Raw genomic sequence first — 15531 nt, 5'->3', positions numbered from 1 at the left:
CCTCTCTCCCTCCATCACCCACTCTCTCTCTCCTTTACTCTCTCCTCTCCATCCCTCTCTCCCTCCATCACCCACTCTCCTTTACTCTCTCCCTCCATCACCCACTCTCTCTCTCCTTTACTCTCTCCTCTCCATCCCCTCTCTCCCTCCATCACCCACTCTCTCTCTCCTTTACTCTCTCCTCTCCATCTCCTCTCTCCCTCCATCACCCACTCTCTCTCTCCTTTACTCTCTCCTCTCCATCCCCTCTCTCCCTCCATCACCCACTCTCTCTCTCCTTTACTCTTTCCTTCATCCCTCTCTCCCTCCATCACCCACTCTCTCCCTCCTTTACTCTCTCCTCTCCATCCCCTCTCTCCCTCCATCACCCACTCTCTCTCTCCTTTACTCTCTCCTCTCCATCTCCTCTCTCCCTCCATCACCCACTCTCTCTCTCCTTTACTCTCTCCTCTCCATCCCCTCTCTCCCTCCATCACCCACTCTCTCTCTCCTTTACTCTTTCCTTCATCCCTCTCTCCCTCCATCACCCACTCTCTCTCTCCTTTACTCTCTCCTCTCCATCCCCTCTCTCCCTCCATCACCCACTCTCTCTCTCCTTTACTCTCTCCTCTCCATCCCCTCTCTCCCTCCATCACCCACTCTCTCTCTCCTTTACTCTCTCCTCTCCATCCCCTCTCTCCCTCCATCACCCACTCTCTCTCTCCTTTACTCTCTCCCCCATCCCTCTCTCCTCTCCATCCCCTCTCTCCCTCCATCACCCACTCTCTCTCTCCTTTACTCTCTCCTCTCCTCTCCATCCCCTCTCTCCCTCCTTTACTCTCTCCTCTCCATCCCCTCTCTCCCTCCATCACCCACTCTCTCTCTCCTTTACTCTCTCCTTCATCCCTCTCTCCCTCCATCACCCACTCTCTCTCTCCTTTACTCTCTCCTCTCCATCCCCTCTCTCCCTCCATCACCCACTCTCTCTCTCCTTTACTCTCTCCTCTCCATCCCCTCTCTCCCTCCATCACCCACTCTCTCTCTCCTTTACTCTCTCCTCTCCATCCCCTCTCTCCCTCCATCACCCACTCTCTCTCTCCTTTACTCTCTCCCCCATCCCTCTCTCCTCTCCATCCCCTCTCTCCCTCCATCACCCACTCTCTCTCTCCTTTACTCTCTCCTCTCCTCTCCATCCCCTCTCTCCCTCCTTTACTCTCTCCTCTCCATCCCCTCTCTCCCTCCATCACCCACTCTCTCTCTCCTTTACTCTCTCCTCTCCATCCCCTCTCTCCCTCCATCACCCACTCTCCTTTACTCTCTCCTCTCCATCCCCTCTCTCCCTCCATCACCCACTCTCTCTCTCCTTTACTCTCTCCTCTCCATCCCCTCTCTCCCTCCATCACCCACTCTCTCTCTCCTTTATTCTCTCCTTCATCCCTCTCTCCCTCCATCACCCACTCGCTCTCTCCTTTACTCTCTCCTCTCCATCCCTCTCTCCCTCCATCACCCACTCTCTCTCTCCTCTCCATCCCCTCTCTCCCTCCATCACCCACTCTCTCTCTCCTTTACTCTCTCCCCCATCCCTCTCTCTTCTCCATCCCCTCTCTCCCTCCATCACCCACTCTCTCTCTCCTTTACTCTCTCCTCTCCATCCCCTCTCTCCCTCCATCACCCACTCTCTCTCTCCTTTACTCTCTCCTCCATCCCTCTCTCCCTCCATCACCCACTCTCTCTCTCCTTTACTCTCTCCTCTCCATCCCTCTCTCCCTCCATCACCCACTCTCTCTCTCCTTTACTCTCTCCTCTCCATCCCTCTCTCCCTCCATCACCCACTCTCTCTGTCTCTCTCTACCCCCCGCCCCCTCCTCTCTCCATCTGTCTCTCTTTCTGCATTTGCAGCTGGAGACCTTCACATAATTTCCATCATTTCCAAACCCGTTTGTTGTTTATTCGTTAACAACCCTGTAATTACTGTTTTAATGACCCTCCTCTCATTGTAACGGGGTCAGACCCACTGCCTATTATAGCCTCTCATGTCTAACACACACACACACACACACACACTATGCTACGAGGCCTCTATTGAACTAGGCTGACAGTCCGCCTCAAAGCCACTCATTCATGGTGATTGAATCTCATATTATGACCCGCATTAAAATAGACTGCTGCCTTGGAATTCTGTTCCCATAACTACTGAGGGTATAATGACATGTTGAGGGTTATTAGTTATGCCACTGTTATGGTAACTGTTGTTTTAATACAGTATGTGGGTTTATGGTTTACTCTTTAATGTTAAATATATGGTTAATCTGTAGCGAACTATGCCATCTTAAATAAAATTACATTTAATAGATGCAATCTTAAATATATTATAAATATTGATTGGTTTTCTAGTGTAAAATAGAGAGCCATGATGAGTTGGGGGGAGGATTTAAGTAGTCCACACATTGACAGACAGTTGTTGAAATTGGGGTCAAACCAATGTCCTTGCTTTGTAAATGTGTGTGAGAGAGAGAGATTGGATATTGGTTCTGGCATGGCATGGGGTAGAGTTTGGCTGCGTTGTGCCCAGTCTGGCTTGGTGTGTGTGTGTGTGTGTTGGCATGATGTGTGCGTAAACCAGGGTGCCTGACTGAGACAGACTGGCCTAGCAGGGTGGAGGGGGACCCCTCACCACAGAAGTCTGGCATGGAGAGACAGGGGGAGCCATGAATACACACACACACACACAGGTTTAGTGGAAGGGCACCGTCTGGGACAGGGAATTTCCTGACAGACACACACACAGTCTCCATCCATCTGTCATCAGCAGGACACAGCCACGGAGGTGTGTGTACCACACTCACGAGGACAAAGGACACCTGTTACTGCTGTGTGAGTGACTCCATGACACTCACAACATAAACATCAGAATCAATAGAAAAAGCACTTGACTAAAATACTGCAGCAAAAGCATCATCACTTTCCCCAGCGTCCTTCCAAAGCTCTTGTGTCAGCCCCTGAAGATGGAATCCGCAGGAGGGGGAAACAGCGCCCCCTGGCCGCCACAACACCGTTGTTATGGTTTTTTGTTGCAAATTGAGGTGCATCACGCAGTATGTTACAACTAATTCCAGCACATATTGTGCTCTATCGCACGTGCAATTATGTCAGAGGGGATAAAACCGTTTTCATTGTCTGAAGTAACTTCTTTGTTGTTGTAATACCCAAACAGACATGGCAGCGTCAACATGAAGGATTCCAGCTTTAAAAGCTGCTTCAAATAAAACTTTAATGAACGTTTGCCTGTGTATTTGGTTGCGTGCGTAGCGGTGTGTGTGTGAAGCCTATTAGACTAACACCCGTGTGCTACGCTAACCTAGCTCCGACACAGACTGCTATTTATTCTGCACCTGTCCTCCTCAGCCAAAGAGTGTGGGTGTGTGCGTGCGTGCATGTGTGTGTGCGTGCCCAGCCACAAACCCACAGCACCCCTTTTGACCGGCCACAAGAGGGGGCCAGAGATAGAAGACATTCTGGGAGATGTCAAACGTATTCGTAAAGTTTCTCGGAGAAGGAGTGATCAGGTTCCACCTGTTCATATAATTATATTCATTATGATCTAAAAAGTCAACCTGGTCCTAAATCAGCACTCCTACTCTGAGACGCTTGATAAAATACTCACATAGGAGTGCTGATTTGAGATCAGTTTTGCCTTTATGTCAGCTCAACCGGAAATTTAAATGGCACATTGCCATGTTGAAATCAGAGATCGGACTGAATCCTTGAAGCCAAGGTGATGTTGTTCTGTGGGATAAGGGAGAGACATGGCCTGTGTCCCAAATGCCACCGTATTCCCAGCACACTACATTTGACCAGAGACTTATGGGGGAATGGCCCTAAATAGTGAATGGGGTGTCATTTGGTACTGCAGAAGTGATAGGACACAGCAGCTTGCTTGGTCATGGTTGGACAGCAGTGGAGTGGATAGCCCTGGGCTAGATAACATGGCAGTACAGGGAACTATGTCTGCCTGCCTGTTTGTGTGCATGTCTGTCTTTCTGCCTGTCTAAAGTACCTCCTTCTCTCACCTTTCACCTTCTCTCTTTGTTTCTCATCTCTTTAACTCCTTTCCTGCCTCTCTCCCTCCCTCTTTTCTCTTCCCATCCCCCTCAATTTCTCCCTTCCGTTCCTCCCTCCCCCTTCCTTTCTCTCTCTCCCCATCCCTCTCTCCTCCTCCTTCCCTCCATCTCTCTCGCCCTACCTCCCTTCCCTCTTTCCCCCTCCTTCCTTCTCTCTGTAGGTGGAGGTACGGACTGTTCTATCGCCCCAAACTCTTTGTGACCCTCGAAGCTCATTAAGAGGAGCAGGTGAGAGAGGACAGAGCATCTGTTCTAGCAGGCAGCACAGTATACTGGTAACACACAATCAGTCACCGCACCTCAACCCACCCAACCAGTACATTCAGCTATCACACCATGTATCAAGCAAACAAATCAATCACAAGACCTCCACACAGTCTACTCAAACAATACAGCATTTGGTGTTGGTTTCTTGGCATATAATTCATGCTTGGAGTTATGAGTTGAGTTATGAGTGACGACTCATTACCTTCATCAATGAGGTCACAGAAAAGAACAAGATGTACACGAGGACAGTGGTATAACGTGATTAAATGATTCCACCTCCGAGCCAGAGGAGGGCAGTGTGTGGCTGGCCCATTCTGACTAATATGACGGACCCTCCACTCTCTCTCTCTGTCGATCTCTGTGTCCCTTCTCTCCTTCTCTGTCGATATCCCTGTCCCCTCCACCTCGCTCTCTCCCTCCCTCTCTCTTTCTCACTTTCCCTCCCCCTTCACTCTCTTGCTCTCTCTCTCTCCTCTTCAGTGATCACACAGCAGCACTGTAGAGAGACATGCCAGACCCTTTGATCACACCACACCAGGGGAGAGAGAGAGAGAGAGTGGGGGGTAGAGTGTGTCACATGCACTAGTGTTCTCCATTCCACTAGAACTTTGACATAATTATCACCACCGATGGAATGGCACAGACAGGAGCAAAGGATGGGATGGATGGATGATGGATGGGATGGATGATGGATGGGATGGATGATGGATGGGATGGATGGGATGGATGATGGATGGATGATGGATGGGATGGATGATGGATGGATGATAGATGGATGGATGATGGATGGGATGGATGGATGATAGATGGATGGATGATGGATGGGAGGGATGGATGATGGATGGGATGGATGGGACGGATGGGATGATGGATGGATGGCTGCATAGAGGAGAAAAGGAGGACAAGCTTGCAAAGAGGATCTGTTGTTAAAGATAGACAGATCATTTCAACACCCAGAACCAAATCAGCTACACACACACACACACATACACACACACACACACCAAATCAGCTATACACACACACACACACACACACACACACACACACACACACACACACACACACACACACACACACACACACACACACACACACACACACACACACACACACACACACACACACAGCAAATCAGCAACTCGGTTTCAAGTCAGTCACAGGACTAATAGAGAGGACAAGGAAGAGGAGAGGAAGAGGAAGAGATGAATTGACATCATCCACAGTGAAAAAAGACGACAGTCAGGACACTAGTTAGAGATCAATATGAACATAGCAGTGACCTACAAGCACACATACTGTACAGCACACAACACACCATACTGTTTTATTGCATTGATGAAGTGAAGGAGCTGTATATGTGTATTCATAGCCACAGGAAGTAGTTTGGGGACCTGCACTACAGATGTCTATATTGGTCCAATAACACAGGACTTGTCAAGGCCCAGTTCACTATTTTTGTGTTTCTTAAAAAATATATGTATTTAATTATTTATTTATGTTGTTTAAAAAAATTAGGGGGGTGCCAGTACCCTTACTTCCCGCGGCTATGTGTGTGTTTTAGAATGATGACATAAAATACATTGATCAATCAATAAAGACTTTTGGTTTAGACAAGACAACAACAGAGATTCCAATCAATCAATCAACAAGCGGTCATATAGTTCCCTAAGGGGTTCCAATTTTATTCATCATTGGGACTTGATGCATCCAAGATAAGGATCGTTTGATTCATTTTGGCACCTTGAAAAGACGTTAAGCTTTTTTATTTTCATTGAAACAACACAACGCAAAGAAAGAAAGAAATAAAGACCATAAGGCTGTGTGAGATTTCAAAATGAAGATGACATAAGTATTAGTTCCAAAGAAATCCGTTGTTTTTTCTCTTATTTAAAAAAAGGCTTTACGTTCGTCAAAGTTTGTTTCTTTGATTAGTTACGCCCCTTGAAAGCATTGTTAAATGAAGCCCCGCCCCTTCTCCCTGCCTGTCGTCCACAAAAGAGAAATACACACATTACATGAACATTTTAACTGCCAACTTGGTTTCCACAACAACCCCCCACTGCATTGTGTTCAACATGTAGGTTGGATGATTTGATTAGCATGCATGTAGAGTTCTTAACATGGGAGTCACTCAGGCTTAGCTTCGTCTAGTTGATCATCTTCTCTCACGGTTTCCTCTTGGTTTTTTTTATAGCAGTGTCCTTCGCAAAGTGTCCATTTGTCTTAGAGTAAGTAGTTCACTGTCCGATTACCCAGAACTCATGTGGCTCCTCGTGTGACTCCCCTCTGGACTCTACCTCTTTTTTTTGTAGCGTCGTCCGTCCGAAGAGGAAGTGATGTCGACGTTTGACATTTCACCTATCACCCCCTATTGACCTTTGGCCACAAAACAAATATGGTCTCGGTCCAGGGACCTGAGTCAGCAGAAAGGTAACAGAAGGAATCACTTAAAAACAATAGAATCTATCTATATATTATTAACTAAACTGCTTGTTGGCTAGTTGCCATGGTTCCCTGTAAGCTATGTTTACGTCACTTCCTGTTGTTGTTTTTCAGTCCCAATGAATCAACTCGTTCCTCCTCCTCCGCTGTAGTTTCCATGACGACTTGATTTCGTTTCACCTTGTTTGTCGTTATGTCATTTGAGTTATTTTCACGTTTTGCGTCAGGGAAGTCTCTCTGTGATTCAGTAACATATATATTCATATATTCATATATAATTGATACATATATTAACTTAGACCATTACTTTTTTTTGCGGTCTGGATTCCCTCCCTGCGTTAAAGTCCCAACCCACAATGGTTCACAGTATTCATGTGAAAAATGTTTTTAAAAAATGATGAAATCAAACAGAGCAACTAAAGAGAAGAGTGTTGGAGTGTTGGGAAGGAGGGGGAGAAGGGGTGTAGGGAAGGAGGGGGAGAAGGGGTGTAGGGAAGGAGGGGAGAAGGGGTGTAGGGAAGGAGGGGAGAAGGGGTGTAGGGAAGGAGGGGAGAAGGGGTGTAGGGAAGGAGGGGGAGGAGGGGTGTAGGGAAGGAGGGGAGAAGGGGTGTAGGGAAGGAGGGGGAGAAGGGGTGTAGGGAAGGAGGGGAGAAGGGGTGTAGGGAAGGAGGGGGAGAAGGGGTGTAGGGAAGGAGGGGGAGGAGGGGTGTAGGGAAGGAGGGGAGAAGGGGTGTAGGGAAGGAGGGGGAGAAGGGGTGTAGGGAAGGAGGGGAGAAGGGGTGTAGGGAAGGAGGGGAGAAGGGGTGTAAGGAGGGTTGGGAAGGAGGGGGAGAAGGGGTGTAGGGAAGGAGGGGAGAAGGGGTGTATGGGGTGTTGGGAAGGAGGGGGAGAAGGGGTGTAGGGAAGGAGGGGGAGAAGGGGTGTAGGGAAGGAGGGGAGAAGGGGTGTAGGGAAGGAGGGGAGAAGGGGTGTATGGAGGGTTGGGAAGGAGGGGGAGAAGGGGTGTAGGGAAGGAGGGGAGAAGGGGTGTAGGGAAGGAGGGGAGAAGGGGTGTATGGGGTGTTGGGAAGGAGGGGGAGAAGGGGTGTAGGGAAGGAGGGGGAGAAGGGGTGTATGGAAGGAGGGGAGAAGGGGTGTAGGGAAGGAGGGGAGAAGGGGTGTAGGGAAGGAGGGGAGAAGAGGTGTATGGGGTGTAGGGAAGGAGGGGGAGAAGGGGTGTAGGGAAGGAGGGGGAGAAGGGGTGTATGGGGTGTAGGGAAGGAGGGGGAGAAGGGGTGTATGGGGTGTAGGGAAGGAGGGGAGAAGGGGTGTAGGGAAGGAGGGGAGAAGAGGTGTATGGGGTGTAGGGAAGGAGGGGGAGAAGGGGTGTATGGGGTGTAGGGAAGGAGGGGAGAAGGGGTGTAGGGAAGGAGGGGAGAAGGGGTGTATGGGGTGTAGGGAAGGAGGAGAGAAGGGGTGTAGGGAAGGAGGGGAGAAGGGGTGTATGGGGTGTAGGGAAGGAGGGGGAGAAAGAGTGTATGGGTGTAGCGAAGGTGGGGGGAGAAGGGGTGTAGGGAAGGAGGGGAGAAGAGGTGTAGGGAAGGAGGTGGAGAAGGGGTGTATGGGGTGTAGGGAAGGAGGGGGAGAAGGGGTGTAGGGGTGTAGGGAAGGAGGGGGAGAAGGAGAAGGGGTGTATGGGGTGTAGGGAACTAAGAAGAGAGTCATAAAAAATTGAACTCCGTTTTAAACTCGTAGTCTAGCCCTAGTCTCCCCACTCCTCCGTGGTTCCCCAACCCCACTACCTCACCCCTTCTCTGGGTACAGAGAGAGAGTGACACCCCCTCCCTTGCCTCCTTTCTTCCTGCTCCTCTCGTTTCCCATCCTCCCTGTCATAACTTTACAAACATGTTTAAAACTCCTTAAACAACGGTAGAAGGGAAAGTCATGCATTTTCTTTTTTCACTTTTTTCCCACTTTTTTTCAACATGGAAACTCATATGAAGATCACCATCATCATCATCATCATCGCTGTAGTAGAAGTATCCATAACGGAAGCAGAGCTCATCTGTTTTGTTCTGTTACGCTCTGTTCATCCCTCCTTCTTACTCACTCTCTTCCTCCCTCAGAGTCCTCTCTCTCTCTCTCCCCCTCCCTCTCTCCCTCTCTCCATCCCTCCATTTCTCTCCACCCCTCTCTACACACCTCTCTCCGCCCCTCTCTCCGCCTCTCTCTCCGCCCCACTTTCCACCCATATCTCCCTCTCTCCGCCCCTCTCTCCACCCCTCTCTCCGCCCCTCTTTCCACCCCATCTCCCTCTCTCCGCCCCGCTCTCCACCCCTCTCTCTGCCCCTCTCTCCGCCCCTCTTTCCACCCCTATCTCCCTCTCTCCGCCCCTCTCTCCACCCCTCTCTCCGCCCCTCTCTCCACCCCTCTCTCCTCCCCTCTCTCCACCCCTATCTCCCTCTCTCCATCCCTCCATTTCTCTCCGCCCCTGTCTCCACCCCTCTCTCCGCCCCTCTCTCCGCCCCTCTCTCCATCCCTCCGTTTCTCTCCGCCCCTCTCTCCACCCCTCTCTCCGCCCCTCTCTCCACCCCTATCTCCCTCTCTCCATCCCTCCATTTCTCTCCGCCCCTGTCTCCGCCCCTCTCTCCGCCCCTCTCTACGCCCCTCTCTCCACCCCTCTCTCCGCCCCTCTCTCCGCCCCTCTCTCGACCCCTCTCTCCGCCCCTCTCTCCGCCCCTCTCTCCACCCCTCTCTCCGCCCCTCTCTCCGCCCCTCTCTCCCTCCCTCTCTCCGCCCCACTCTCCGCCCCTCTCTCCGCCCCCCTCTCCCTCCCTCTCTCTGTCTCTCATACAGGTGTGGTGCGGCGGTTAGCTGCGTTGCTCGTGTCCGTCAGGTCTTTCTGAATACTGTTGTGGACCTGGAGGAAGCTGTGGTCTCGTTCCAACGTGGTTGAGTTATAGGCGGCTGTCGGCGTGCCTGTCTGGTTCTTCAGCGTATCCCGCGGCAACGTGTACATGGACAGCTCCGTCGACGGCAGCGCCCCGAATGCCTTCAGCCCCACCGGTGACGTGTCCCGGGATGCGTCCCCGGTGGAACGGGAGCTGGAGCGCGAGCGTCCCCGGTAACGGTAGCGGTAGGAGGGGATGCGCGTGATGGCGGCGCCCTGGAGGTAGTCGGCGGCGCTGATGGCGGCCCCCACGCGGAGCTGCCGGTGGCGGTCGATGAACATGTGCACGGCGAGCACGCCCACCATCTCGGCCATGATGAAGGAGAGGGCGCCGAAGTAGAACGACCAGCCATAGGAATAACTGTTCTTCTTGGAGTCCGACTTGGACGGGTCGCCCGCGTTGGCTGATATGTAGACGATGATGCCGATGATGTTACTCAGTCCTGGAGGAGGGAGATAGACGGGGGGAGAGGGGGTCATCATCCTCATCATCATAATCAGACTCATCTATCTCTCTCTCTAACCACCATCCTCCCTTCATGGAATTTTGCGGCATTTCCAACATTTCCACTAACCTTGACTTTTACTGTTGCTCTGGTCTTTTGTTCTTATAGTTTTAGGTCTCTAACCATCTCCCACTCTCTGTCTGCATCCCTCTCTCTGTCTCTGTCTGTATCCCTCTCTCTGTCTCTCTCTGTATCCCTCTCTCTGTCTCTGTCTGTATCCCTCTCTCTGTCTCTGTCTGCATCCCTCTCTCTGTCTCTGTCTGTATCCCTCTCTCTGTCTTTCTCTGTATCCCTCTCTCTGTCTCTGTCTGTATCCCTCTCTCTGTCTCTGTCTGTATCCCTCTCTCTGTCTCTGTCTGTATCCCCCTCTCTGTATCTGTCTGTATCCCTCTCTCTGTCTCTGTCTGTATCCCTCTCTCTGTCTCTGTCTGTATCCCTCTCTCTGTCTCTGTCTGTATCCCACTCTCTGTCTGTATCCCTCTCTCTGTCTCTGTCTGTATCCCTCTCTCTGTCTCTCTCTGTATCCCTCTCTCTGTCTCTGTCTGTATCCCTCTCTCTGTCTCTGTCTGTATCCCTCTCTCTGTCTCTGTCTGTATCCCTCTCTCTGTCTCTGCCTGTATCCCTCTCTCTGTCTCTGTCTGTATCCCTCTCTCTGTCTCTGTCTGTATCCCTCTCTCTGTCTCTGTCTGTATCCCTCTCTCTGTCTCTGTCTGTATCCCTCTCTCTGTCTCTGTCTGTATCCCTCTCTCTGTCTCTGTCTGTATCCCTCTCTCTGTCTCTGTCTGTATCCCTCTCTCTGTCTCTGTCTGTATCCCTCTCTCTGTCTCTGTCTGTATCCCTCTCTCTGTCTCTGTCTGTATCCCTCTCTCTGTCTCTGTCTGTATCCCTCTCTCTGTCTCTGTCTGTATCCCTCTCTCTGTCTCCCTCTGTATCCCTCTCTCTTTCTCTGTCTCTTTCTCTGTCTCTGTCTGTATCCCTCTCTCTGTCTCCCTCTGTATCCCTCTCTCTTTCTCTGTCTCTTTCTCTGTCTCTGTCTGTATCCCTCTCTCTGTCTCTCTCTGTATCCCTCTCTCTGTCTCTGTCTGTATCCCTCTCTCTGTCTCTGTCTGTATCCCTCTCTCTGTCTCTGTCTGTATCCCTCTCTCTGTCTCTGTCTGTATCCCTCTCTCTGTCTCTGTCTGTATCCCTCTCTCTGTCTCTGTCTGTATCCCTCTCTCTGTCTCTGTCTGTATCCCTCTCTCTGTCTCTGTCTGTATCCCTCTCTCTGTCTCTGTCTGTATCCCTCTCTCTGTCTCCCTCTGTATCCCTCTCTCTTTCTCTGTCTCTTTCTCTGTCTCTGTCTGTATCCCTCTCTCTGTCTCCCTCTGTATCCCTCTCTCTTTCTCTGTCTCTTTCTCTGTCTCTGTCTGTATCCCTCTCTCTGTCTCTCTCTGTATCCCTCTCTCTGTCTCTGTCTGTATCCCTCTCTCTGTCTCTGTCTGTATCCCTCTCTCTGTCTCTGTCTGTATCCCTCTCTCTGTCTCTGTCTGTATCCCTCTCTCTGTTTATCTCTGTATCCCTCTCTCTGTCTCTGTCTGTATCCCTCTCTCTGTTTCTCTCTGTATCCCTCTCTCTGTCTCTGTCTGTATCCCTCTCTCTGTCTCTGTCTGTATCCCTCTCTCTGTCTCTGTCTGTATCCCTCTCTCTGTCTCTGTCTGTATCCCACTCTCTGTCTCTGTCTGTATCCCTCTCTCTGTCTCTGTCTGTATCCCTCTCTCTGTCTCTGTCTGTATCCCTCTCTCTGTCTCTGTCTGTATCCCTCTCTCTGTCTCTGTCTGTATCCCTCTCTCTGTCTCTGTCTGTATCCCTCTCTCTGTCTCTGTCTGTATCCCTCTCTCTGTCTCTGTATGTATCCCTCGCTCTGTCTCCCTCTGTATCCCTCTCTCTTTCTCTGTCTCTTTCTCTGTCTCTGTCTGTATCCCTCTCTCTGTCTCTCTCTGTATCCCTCTCTCTGTCTCTGTCTGTATCCCTCTCTCTGTCTCTGTCTGTATCCCTCTCTCTGTCTCTGTCTGTATCCCTCTCTCTGTCTCTGTCTGTATCCCTCTCTCTGTCTCTGTCTGTATCCCTCTCTCTGTCTCTGTCTGTATCCCTCTCTCTGTCTCTGTCTGTATCCCTCTCTCTGTTTCTCTCTGTATCCCTCTCTCTGTCTCTGTCTGTATCCCTCTCTCTGTTTCTCTCTGTATCCCTCTCTCTGTCTCTGTCTGTATCCCTCTCTCTGTCTCTGTCTGTATCCCTCTCTCTGTCTCTGTCTGTATCCCTCTCTCTGTCTCTGTCTGTATCCCACTCTCTGTCTCTGTCTGTATCCCTCTCTCTGTCTCTGTCTGTATCCCTCTCTCTGTCTCTGTCTGTATCCCTCTCTCTGTCTCTGTCTGTATCCCTCTCTCTGTATCTGTCTGTATCCATCTCCCACTCTCTGTCTGTATCCCTCTCTCTGTCTCTGTCTGTATCCCACTCTCTGTCTCTGTCTGTATCCCTCTCTCTGTATCCCTCTCTCTGTCTCTCTCTGTATCCCTCTCTCTGTCTCTGTCTGTATCCCTCTCTCTGTCTCTGTCTGTATCCCTCTCTCTGTCTCTGTCTGTATCCCTCTCTCTGTCTCTGTCTGTATCCCTGTCTCTGTCTGTATCCCTCTCTCTGTCTCTGTCTGTATCCCTCTCCCACTCTCTGTCTGTATCCCTCTCTCTGTCTCTGTCTGTATCCCTCTCCCTGTCTCTGTCTGTATCCCTCTCTCTGTCTCTGTCTGTATCCATCTCCCACTCTCTGTCTGTATCCCTCTCTCTGTCTCTGTCTGTATCCCTCTCTCTGTCTCTCTCTGTATCCCTCTCTCTGTCTCTCTCTGTATCCCTCTCTCTGTCTCTGTCTGTATCCCTCTCTCTGTTTCTGTCTGTATCCCTCTCTCTGTCTCTGTCTGTATCCCTCTCTCTGTCTCTGTCTGTATCCCTCTCTCTGTCTCTGTCTGTATCCCTCTCTCTGTCTCTGTCTGTATCCCTCTCTCTGTCTCTGTCTGTATCCCTCTCTCTGTCTCTGTCTGTATCCCTCTCTCTGTCTCTGTCTGTATCCCTCTCTCTGTCTCTGTCTGTATCCCTCTCTCTGTCTCTGTCTGTATCCCTCTCTCTGTCTCTGTCTGTATCCCTCTCTCTGTCTCTGTCTGTATCCCTCTCTCTGTCTCTGTCTGTACCCCTCTCTCTGTCTCTGTCTGTATCCCTCACTCTGTTTCTCTCTGTATCCCTCTCTCTGTCTCTCTCTGTATCCCTCTCTCTGTCTCTGTCTGTATCCCTCTCTCTGTCTCTCTCTGTATCCCTCTCTCTGTCTCTGTCTGTATCCCTCTCTCTGTTTCTCTCTGTATCCCTCTCTCTGTCTTTGTCTGTATCCCTCTCTCTGTCTCTGTCTGTATCCCTCTCTCTGTCTCTGTCTGTATCCCTCTCTCTGTCTCTGTCTGTATCCCTCTCTCTGTCTCTCTCTGTATCCCTCTCTCTGTCTCTGTCTGTATCCCTCTCTCTGTTTCTCTCTGTATCCCTCTCTCTGTCTCTGTCTGTATCCCTCTCTCTGTCTCTCTCTGTATCCCTCTCTCTGTCTCTGTCTGTATCCCTCTCTCTGTCTCTGTCTGTATCCCTCTCTCTGTATCTGTCTGTATCCCTCTCTCTGTCTCTGTCTGTATCCCTCTCTCTGTCTCTGTCTGTATCCCTCTCTCTGTCTCTGTCTGTATCCCTCTCTCTGTCTTTCTCTGTATCCCTCTCTCTGTCTCTCTCTGTATCCCTCTCTCTGTCTCTGTCTGTATCCCTCTCTCTGTCTCTGTCTGTATCCCTCTCTCTGTCTCCCTCTGTATCCCTCTCTCTTTCTCTGTCTCTTTCTCTGTCTCTGTCTGTATCCCTCTCTCTGTCTCCCTCTGTATCCCTCTCTCTTTCTCTGTCTCTTTCTCTGTCTGTATCCCTCTCTCTGTCTCTCTCTGTATCCCTCTCTCTGTCTCTGTCTGTATCCCTCTCTCTGTCTCTGTCTGTATCCCTCTCTCTGTCTCTGTCTGTATCCCTCTCTCTGTCTCTGTCTGTATCCCTCTCTCTGTCTCTGTCTGTATCCCTCTCTCTGTCTCTGTCTGTATCCCTCTCTCTGTCTCTGTCTGTATCCCTCTCTCTGTCTCTGTCTGTATCCCTCTCTCTGTCTCCCTCTGTATCCCTCTCTCTTTCTCTGTCTCTTTCTCTGTCTCTGTCTGTATCCCTCTCTCTGTCTCCCTCTGTATCCCTCTCTCTTTCTCTGTCTCTTTCTCTGTCTCTGTCTGTATCCCTCTCTCTGTCTCTCTCTGTATCCCTCTCTCTGTCTCTGTCTGTATCCCTCTCTCTGTCTCTGTCTGTATCCCTCTCTCTGTCTCTGTCTGTATCCCTCTCTCTGTCTCTGTCTGTATCCCTCTCTCTGTTTATCTCTGTATCCCTCTCTCTGTCTCTGTCTGTATCCCTCTCTCTGTTTCTCTCTGTATCCCTCTCTCTGTCTCTGTCTGTATCCCTCTCTCTGTCTCTGTCTGTATCCCTCTCTCTGTCTCTGTCTGTATCCCTCTCTCTGTCTCTGTCTGTATCCCACTCTCTGTCTCTGTCTGTATCCCACTCTCTGTCTCTGTCTGTATCCCTCTCTCTGTATCCCTCTCTCTGTCTCTCTCTGTATCCCTCTCTCTGTCTCTGTCTGTATCCCTCTCTCTGTCTCTGTCTGTATCCCTCTCTCTGTCTCTGTCTGTATCCCTCTCTCTGTCTCTGTCTGTATCCCTCTCTCTGTCTCTGTCTGTATCCCTCTCTCTGTCTCTGTCTGTATCCCTCTCCCACTCTCTGTCTGTATCCCTCTCTCTGTCTCTGTCTGTATCCCTCTCTCTGTCTCTGTCTGTATCCCTCTCTCTGTCTCTGTCTGTATCCCTCTCTCTGTCTCTGTCTGTATCCATCTCCCACTCTCTGTCTGTATCCCTCTCTCTGTCTCTGTCTGTATCCCTCTCTCTGTCTCTCTCTGTATCCCTCTCTCTGTCTCTCTCTGTATCCCTCTCTCTGTCTCTGTCTGTATCCCTCTCTCTGTTTCTCTCTGTATCCCTCTCTCTGTCTCTGTCTGTATCCCTCTCTCTGTCTCTGTCTGTATCCCTCTCTCTGTCTCTGTCTGTATCCCTCTCTCTGTCTCTGTCTGTATCCCTCTCTCTGTCTCTCTCTGTATCCCTCTCTCTGTCTCTGTCTGTATCCCTCTCTCTGTTTCTCTCTGTATCCCTCTCTCTGTCTCTGTCTGT

The 15531-nt window shown here is 50.5% G+C and overlaps 1 protein-coding gene across 1 annotated transcript in view; it reads right to left on the bottom strand.

Moving 5' to 3' along the window:
* Window positions 1-9638: 9638 nt before the first annotated feature.
* LOC139424406 (voltage-dependent calcium channel gamma-2 subunit-like) overlaps window positions 9639-15531 on the bottom strand; it is a 101027-nt gene continuing 95134 nt past the window's right edge. The window contains exon 4 of the mRNA XM_071176182.1: window positions 9639-10184. Coding sequence (XP_071032283.1) covers window positions 9640-10184 — 545 coding nt within the window. The 3' untranslated portion in view covers window position 9639. The remainder of the gene's footprint in view (window positions 10185-15531) is intronic.

The sequence above is a fragment of the Oncorhynchus clarkii genome, chromosome 13, assembly GCF_045791955.1.
Source record: "Oncorhynchus clarkii lewisi isolate Uvic-CL-2024 chromosome 13, UVic_Ocla_1.0, whole genome shotgun sequence".
In the NCBI taxonomy this organism is placed as follows: Eukaryota; Metazoa; Chordata; class Actinopteri; order Salmoniformes; family Salmonidae; genus Oncorhynchus; species Oncorhynchus clarkii.
Note: the sequence above shows the minus strand (reverse complement) of the source record. Positions and strands in the feature narration are given on the sequence as shown.